This window comes from Rhinichthys klamathensis, unplaced genomic scaffold, assembly GCF_029890125.1.
Source record: "Rhinichthys klamathensis goyatoka isolate OS25496 unplaced genomic scaffold, OSU_Roscu_1.1 h1tg000019l_1, whole genome shotgun sequence".
Taxonomy (NCBI): domain Eukaryota; kingdom Metazoa; phylum Chordata; class Actinopteri; order Cypriniformes; family Leuciscidae; genus Rhinichthys; species Rhinichthys klamathensis.
Genome location: NW_026606570.1, coordinates 6,154,292 through 6,163,452, shown reverse-complemented (window position 1 = coordinate 6,163,452; position 9,161 = coordinate 6,154,292). Strand labels below are relative to the sequence as shown.

General features: G+C 35.5%; 1 protein-coding gene across 2 annotated transcripts in view; it reads right to left on the bottom strand.

Moving 5' to 3' along the window:
• Positions 1 to 2,956: 2,956 nt before the first annotated feature.
• The window catches only part of jak2b (Janus kinase 2b), a 32,867-nt gene continuing 26,662 nt past the window's right edge, over positions 2,957 to 9,161 (bottom strand). For both annotated transcript variants that reach the window (XM_056237133.1, XM_056237135.1), the window contains exons 19-24: positions 6,827 to 7,016; positions 5,538 to 5,662; positions 4,588 to 4,760; positions 4,321 to 4,438; positions 4,009 to 4,122; positions 2,957 to 3,548 (exon numbers count right to left, since the gene is read on the bottom strand). In XM_056237133.1, the coding sequence (XP_056093108.1) occupies positions 3,414 to 3,548; positions 4,009 to 4,122; positions 4,321 to 4,438; positions 4,588 to 4,760; positions 5,538 to 5,662; positions 6,827 to 7,016 (855 nt within the window). In that variant the 3' untranslated portion in view covers positions 2,957 to 3,413. The remainder of the gene's footprint in view (positions 3,549 to 4,008; positions 4,123 to 4,320; positions 4,439 to 4,587; positions 4,761 to 5,537; positions 5,663 to 6,826; positions 7,017 to 9,161) is intronic.

Genomic DNA, 9,161 nt, shown 5'->3' with positions numbered 1-9,161 from the left:
TACGTTCTCTACTTAGCCTACCCTTGCATGAACGACCCTATAGGAATGATATTCGTATTTGTATCATTTATTTTTAATAAATGGAATTTTATAATTTTCCACGGCACACACGAAACACGACAATACACGAACTGGAAACATGACATTATTATAGGCATTATATGGAGGTATGAAAATAAAATGCCATCAAAACTTTTCTGGCCAAAATGTGAGTTTACAACTCCATGATATAAATAACAGAAATTATGTAAAATATTTATTATTCATTAGAAGTAGATCAAATATAATCACATGGCATAAATGTGGGCTATTTGGTGAAGAAAAAGTTAGGGTTTTCAAGCCACCAAAACGCAGTTGTCATGTAAATGAACGGTCAAAACACATTAAAAGTCTTCCGTTTTTAGTTGAAATTGTCGTGTAAATGGCCCCTGAAAGTATTCTCTAATTTTGACCAGAGTTCTTCAATTGTCTCATTTAAATTTTATATACTGTGCTTCAGAATATATTTAACTTGTGAAATATGCTAAAATTTAACAACCTAGCATTGTATTAATGTAGCGTTCACGCCAGTCTGAAGATGACAACATGTGACGTTATATTCGGACCTGTTCAGATACTCAAGACTGGGAATCATGCATTTGTTTGGCACCATTATCAATGCCTAATTGAATCTGTAGCGGTCAGGCGGTGTACAGCTGTGGTACAAGAAGTAGGAGCCCTCAGAAAACTCATTTCTGAAAAGCTGTAATTACAAGGTCTATATGGATAATTATGACATGGCGTGAACACACCTAATATCAGTTATGTTCTTAGGAGACGACTGGAGTGTTTTAATACCAGATGGATGCGTGGCGCCATTAAGCATGGCAGGAAAAAATATTATGGTTTCGGGGACGCGTGTCTCAAGAAGTTTGAAGACACATGGCTCAATATGCTGGAAGAAACCTACCTGCAAATCAGTAAAAAAGTTTTGGGGCACTTGTGTAAAAATGCTGTAAAGTGAGGATGCTTTCAAAAATAATGTCATAAATAGATTTTATTGATCAGTTGACGTCTATTAACTAAATCAAATCAATATTTGGTGTGACCACCCTTTGTGTTTAAAACAGCTTTTGTCCAGTTACAATTGCAGTTTTTCAGGAAGCTTTGCAAGTAGGTTTCTTCAAGCGTCTTGGAAACGTTGCCACAGTTCTTCTGGATTTAGTCTCAGTTTTTTCATGTAATGCCAGACAGACTCGATGATGGTGAGATCAACTCCTTGTGCGCACAAAAATCTCTCTAATTAATTGCAAGAGGAATGTTTGGAAATGTAAACTTGATATTTCCTACTGACACAAATAATGCTTAAAACATGCTTAAGACTTTTGCACAGTATTATATATATATATATATATATATATATATATATATATATACACACATACATACTGTACATATAAAAATCTATGATATATCTTTGTATAAAGCACCAGAAAATAGACATTGGATTAAATATGTAAATGTCCATGAATGTAAGATATGGTAGCGTTTGTGCAAAATGTTTTCTGGGACCTGTTAAGGATCAAATCCAGTGGTCAATGTTTTTTTGTCTTGGTATGTTTTTTTTTTATTCACTGCCATTACTTTGCCCGAATGATGACCATAAATGTGGCTGATGAGTAAAGCCACATGACTGAAACAGATGAAAATATAGTTTAAGGAATAAAAGGCATGCCATACTTCCACCCATTCTCTCATACACTTTCATCAAAATACTGCTTTCACTAATGCATATGCAACACATAAATGTTGGTTCAATTATTAAAGAATATTTTTTCCACACCCATTTCTCTGAAACATGAGCTGGTTGTCAACCTGGAATCCTCCTCCTGCCAGAATTCATATTCATGTAAACATGTTCAACATATTAGAATCAATATCTGTAACAATCTCTATCTGTATAACACACAAATATATAATGTGAGTTAACAGAGCTCTTGTAAATGTGAAAGAACAGATCAATTACAGTACATCAACATGAAGTCTTCTGCACTGTCCTGAATTACTGAGAAGACACTGTCAGCATATCAATGGTTGCTTCAATAAAACAAAACTCTGTATTGTGAATGCCATGGTTACTATATAAATGTTAACTAAACAATGAGAGCCTAATCCAAGCTGGTTTCGGGACCAAAATCAGGAAATTTAGGAACTGCAGAAAAATTGGCATCATAATCCAAATCAAATTGTGATTTTATAAGCAGTGTGAATCATGATAGATGAAAATGCATCCTAATATCTGTACCTAAGTTATTCAAAATAAGACACAATGTGAACGGCAAAATTACAGCGATATGATTAAAAAGTCGTTCTCACTTTGGATTGTGGGAAACGACTGAACTGTTTACATTTCAGTAAACAATGAAAGGACAAAGCAAAGCAGAATGTTTGGCTTACAGGCCAATGCTTGTTATGTTAACATGCTTCAATTGTCACAAAATAGTTCGGAGTAGTGTACTCAGATCAGTTTCATTTCGGAAACTTTCAAATTTGTGCAATAACACAAGGGTCAGTCGGTGTGGTGAAAACTGGTACCAGCCAGCGGTAAGAGGATAATGTCAAGTCTATGTTTGACACCCCGCACTATTGCCATTCCAAAGCTCCGGGGGGCTGACGGATCAGAATACACACACCGCATGTTCTTTTGAAGTAAATAAATATCAAACTGTTTGAGGACAAAAAACAAAAATGTGTTTCTACAGTCTATCCATAGAATCCCTTGAATAATTGTGAATAGCAGTTTGACCGACTGTGGCGCTGAAGAGCAATACGTTACCGCGTACTCCACATGTCCATTGCTTTATAAAGAGGTTAATAGGGAATATACCACTGGGAAATGGCTCATTAACGGCTATGTTGGGCTGTAAGAATGACTGACATACATTAGCATTTTTTATTCAAAGAAAACCAGAAAGACTTACAATAGCAAGATCTTTTATATCTTTTCAGTCAGACACCACCTGCATTACAACAAACAACCAAATAACAATTATATATTTTTTAAAAATCTTAATTTACATGACGCTGCTTCCAAACAATTCATTTCATTTTTATAAAATTATAAAATCATCTTTATATATGTACATACAAACACATGGATGTAAAAATGCACAGCTCTTGCATTTCTTAATAAAACGATTCATTCATTTATACCATCGCTGATAGAGGGCGCATGCCAGCACTGCTAGCAAAAGAGAAACCCATTCTTGATATAAATGACGTTAATTGTTCAGACAGAAGATGAGGTGATCAAGTACTGGGGTTAGATCTGCCGTAATGGCACAAAGAAGGATTTTAAGACAGCGGACAGGGCCAGAGGACAGACTCAAAGCTGGATATCTGGGTGGCAGCGGTGAGCGAGTGAAGCTTCTCTCTTAAAACTCAGGCACTTGGGTATATCGGTCTGAATCGCTACTGTCCCGGATCAGGTCTACACGGAGAGCGAGCTCCTTGAAGGTTGGCCGAAGACTGAGATCGTTGTCCCAGCATTCCTGCATGATCTCGCACATCTAAAAGAATTCAAAAAGTCAGTGTTTAACAAGAGCTGATTTACAAAGACCGGTTTTTGACCTGAATTATTTATCATTTACACAATTATACACTACCATTCAAAAGCTTGGGGACGGTGAGAATTTTTTAAAAGAGATAAAATAAGTCTCTTATGCTCAGCAAGGCTGCATTTATTTGATCAAAAATACAATAAAACAGTAATATTGTGAAATATTATTACAATTTAAATGACTGTGTTCTATTGTAATATATTGTAAAATGTCATTTTTTACTGTGATAAAAGCTGAATTTTCAGCATCATTACTCCAGTTTTCATCATGAGTCACATGATCCTTCAGACATCATTATAATAGAACCTTTTCACGGACTGTGATGACGTGTTTCCAGTTTTTAATATTTAAATTTTAAAAAAATGTAATACAGTTGACATTGTGTTGAATGTGTTCTGAGATCTGGTACCTCTGAGGGACAGCCCATAGGTAGGGGTAAACGGTTTCCTCTTTTCAAGAGTTCAATGAGATGATAGACTATCGTTTGTCCCTGCTTGTCACCTCCCATCATACTCAGGAAAACCTGAACACAACAAAATAGAGCTTCTTATTTAACAGTTATTCTATGGGGTGTCGTTGACAGGTTCTTTGGACATGTCCTGTGTGATTTACATAGCCAAAGCAATTCAAAACAAGCAACTGTTAAATGTTGCCCTTATTGTGAATGTGGCATGTCCAGAAAACAAAACAAGAAATGGCAAAGAACAGCTGTGATACTTACTGTAGGTGGGCTACAGAGCTTGTCACTGTATGTAAAGAGTTCATACAGAACCACTCCAAAACTCCAGATGTCTGACGCTACTGAGAACTTACTCTCAGTAAGAGACTCGGGCGCATACCTGCCACAACAAACACAGAGGTTTAGAACAACATGTCTAAAAAAAAATATGACTAAAAAGACTTTCCTCTGGAAATCTTACTGCTGATCATCTTTTGTGTTCCAACGAAACACGAAAGTCATACAGGTTTGAATGAGAAACAAACATACCAGAATATAGGACTCTCTCCAGGTTCTTTAACCTTGTAGTACTCTTTGTCCTGAGGTAAAACCTTGGTCAAGCCAAAGTCACCAATCTTCACCCTGAACTCACTCTCCACTAGGATGTTTCGTGTGGCCAGGTCTCTGTGAATGTACCGCTTTGTCGCAAGGTATTCCATTCCCTGTAGAGACATAGCAGACGTGACAATTTCAGGAGACTCAAGACTAGGGTTGGGTATCGTTTGAATTTTAACAATTCCAATTCCGATTCCAATTCTGATTCTTATCAATTCCTAATTTCGATTCTGATAAGGTAAAAAAACAACAACTTAGATGTCTTATTTAAACATTTAAAACATTTTATTGTAGCTGAATACCATGAACAAAAACCAACAGGCTAAAGAACACTAACACAAGGAACTTTTACCTATGGTTTAAAAATATCATAGCGAAAACAACTAGCATAACTAAAATAAATTTCAAGAATACACGAAAAAAACAAATGCGGTTTTAGAAGAGAAATCACATACAATTGTGCAACAGGTATGATTTAGTTTATAGCACTTCTCATTCATTTCTATTTTTAATCAGGTTTGGAGCTAAACTCTGCAGGAAAGTGGATCTCGAAGGACAGAGTTGAGAACCCCTATTTATTTTAGAGCTTGGTGTAACTACAAAAGTGTATATTCACTTTAAAAATGCATATGGAATCTTAAGATTTTAATTTACATGACATTATCAGGTCTATAAATCACACTTTTTCGTATATGGGTTTAAGACAAAGAGAATCCTGGTTCTTCAAAGAAAATAAAAAAGGGGGAGAATTATTAAAATAAATATCTTGATTTTTAATTGTTTTATCTTATTCTAAAGCTTGTTTGGTCTCATTTCAAATCCTGTTTTCATCTTGAGGCCCCCTGCTTGAGAACCACTGGTACAAGAAGAAAGGTCTTTATTACCTTGCATATTTGAGATGCATAATGCACAAGTTTCTTGTGGTCAATCCTGTCTCTGTTCTTGTTGAGATAGTCTCGTAGACTTCCGTAAGGCAGGTACTCCATAATCAGTCGAAGGTTTCTCCTTCCTGAGAGAACAAGACATTACGATAGAGCTTGCAATAAGCCGACATTAAGACAGAGGCACAGTTCTTCAATGTGGTCAAAATCAATCAAGAAACAATGGAGAGCGCTCAATAACTGGATGCACACGGTTTTAAAAATGATGCACTTGTTTGGGGGTTCTCCTCTGGCTCGGATTCGATTTCTCTTTGAGACAAGAGCTGGGTTTGGTGCATTTATGGAAGTAAAATATTAATCCACAATGCAGGATAATGCAACACACCAAATGTTTTAAGCATTATCATCTAATCAGTCTGACCAAGATGATTCAAGCACTTCTAGACAGATGCAAGAAGTTTTATTATATCAAATTAGAAATTAAGTTTAGTAATTAAATTTGCAACTAAATGAAAGTGTACATGAAAACTAAATGACAGCCTATACATTGTTGATTGGATGGAGGCAGATCTAAATGCAAGCTTGTGGAAGAAGTCATTTCACAAGAAGATATTTTGATTAAAAAAATGGCAAGGTTTAAAAATAAAGCATATACATGGATAAATTGTTAAAAATAAAATCAATAACATTTGACGAATTTCAACAAATTCCAACATGCATTAAAAAAAATTGATTGGGCGAATTTTCATTTCATGCTTTATATGTTTGAACTGGACAGCAGATTTTCATGGGAACACGTGTAATTAGACTGTGATCCTTTATTAATGCTATTATTGTCTCACAACTTAATTTTATCTTAATAATATTGAGTAATATTAATATTAATCAAAACATGGCTTATAATGCTCAGTTACTGGCACTCAAAGAAATGCCAACTTGATCAATGCTGAAAAAATGAACAGAATTTTGAATGTTCTTGTTTATTGGTGATCTCTGGTGGTAAATGGCCTAAATACCCCTTGTTTCATTTCTATTCATTGCTTGTCTGGAATCAAACTTTGATTCCGACCAAGCAGTTGAAACAAGTGTAACAGCACATGCCAATGCATCTGACAGCACTACACTCTTATTCATAATTATCAAGCAATATCAATTTAGGCAATCGTAACAAAATCTGATCTTTTACTGAAAAGACTCAAAAGAGGGTGTGGTAATTCTGAGTAAATGTTTGGGTCTAAAGATGATGCATCTAAAGCAACAAGAGGTTTCACAACATTACTTTCGTCCCATACCTGCACCGTAGCACACGCCTTTATATTTCACAATGTTCTCATGCTGGAGGGATTTGAGGATCTCGATTTCCCGCTCAAAGTCACGGATGTGTTCAGTGGTGCTGTGTTGCAATTTTTTCACTGCCACCACCTCACCGGTGTTGTCCTGCAGGGGATCATACCTGCACATTTCCACACTGCCAAAATTTCCCTGGAAACAGGAGATAGATACTGTGGTTAGCAGCACACATTATTATTATTACTTTAATACTATTTTCCAAATATTGTGGCAATTGAAATAGTCATAAAAAGATTTTTCTATTCGACTAGTAGTCGTTCAATTAAGCGATTAGTCGACTAATCGCACGTGTATATTAATGATTCATACAAAAATCATAATCAGTGTTGGGTGTAACGCGTTACTGTAATTTAAATACTCATCCACTGAAAAGGTAAAGTAAGGGATTGCTATAAATTTGTAGGTAATTTAATTACAGTTGCTTATAATGTACTTGCGTTACATACTGTAAATTAGTTCAACAGTTCTGCAGAAATCAATATTGAATTTAAAATCTAAATTTATCACCTAAAGGTAAAAGTGAACGCTGCCTCTTTAAAATCGTTAGCTGTAGTGCAGTTTTGGTGTTGGTAACGTTGTCTGAAGTGGAATATGTCGGCAGAAGCGAGTGGCTGTTTTACAAATGGAAATATTCCAATTACTTCACTTTTTTTTGACACAGGTAGACAAGAACATTACGGTACAATGTAAGCTATGTCCTGGGGCGAAAAAACTATCGGGCGCTGTCAATAGCACAAGTAATCTACTGAAGCACCTGACTAGGCAGAGCATCGACGAACTCTTTTGAGTGATCCATGTTCGTCGACAGATAACGCTAGGGCAACCCCTGTTAAGCAGCCAAAAGAGATACAAAGCCTTACTAAGATACTAATTACCTTTTCAAAAAGGTGGCAGCACAGTCAGCTGAGCAGTAGAAATTAGTTTTTGTTGAAAAACATATGACCGCATATAGTATGCATGAAATATGTTGGTCATTGCTTTGAAAATTTACAGCTTGATTTTTGCAGAGTAATTATATTTTTTGTTATTCAGATATTTGTTAGAGGAATTCTGACCGTTAACTAAAGGTTACAGTGAATTAGAAATTAGTTAATTTTGTTGAAACACATGAATACATAGGCTACATTATGTATGAAATATAATATGGCACTCGTTGCTTTGAAAGCAAGTTTCATGTTTACAGCTGGATAACATGTCATTTAACATCTCTTAAAGGGATAGTTCACCCAAAAATGAAAATAAAGTCATTAATTACACACCCTCATGTTGTTCCAACCCCGTAAGACCTTCGTTCATCTTCGGAACACAAATTAAGATATTTTTGATTAAATTTGAGAGCTGGATCACTGCTACATAGGCTTCCTAAGGGAGTGAAACTTGCGGCCAAGAAAGTCATTGAAGAAAATGTTTAAATAGTCCAAGTGACTACAGTGGCTCAACTATAAGTTTATCAAGCGACGAGAATACTTTTTGTGCGGAAAAAAACAACAAAAATAACGACTATTCCTTTTCTTCCTTGTGGGCCTGAGACGAGAGTTGAAGAGATTTCCAGAACGCATGCGCGAGAACTGAGAAGAGGACGTTCTTCTTCTACTACTCCTTGTTCAGTTCTCGCGCATGCATCGTGGAAATCTCTTGAACTCTTGTCTCAGGCCCACAAGGAAGAAAAAGAATAGTCGAATAAAGTCGTTATTTTTGTTGTTTTTTCCGCACAAAAAGTATTCTCGTCGCTTGATAAACTTATAGTTGAGCCACTGTAGTCACTTGGACTATTTAAACATTTTCTTCAATGACTTTCTGGGCCGTCAAGTTTCACTCCCTTAGGAAGCCTATGTAGCAGTGATCCAGCTCTCAAATTTAATCAAAAATATCTTCATTTGTGTTCCGAAGATGAACGAAGGTCTTACGGGGTTGGAACAACATGAGGGTGAGTAATTAATGACTTAATTTTCATTTTTGGGTGAACTAACCCTTTAAGTTAAGCTTTTTTGTTATTCAGATATGTAGCAGAATAATTCTATTTTTTTGTTATCCAGATATAGCAGAGGAATTCTGTTTAACTAAAGGTTACATTTGTTACTAAAATGTTTAAGTATTATAGTATGTTTTAATAAAGCTAAAATGCTTTAAAAGGATAAACTATTCCATGTTTGATATAAAGACAATATCATTTCTATCGTCTATCCGGTCAAGGTTTACAGTGATTTTAAGAAGTAATTTGTTTAATTACTTGTTGAGTAACTTAAAATACTTTTCTAATTACTCTGTCTGAAAAGT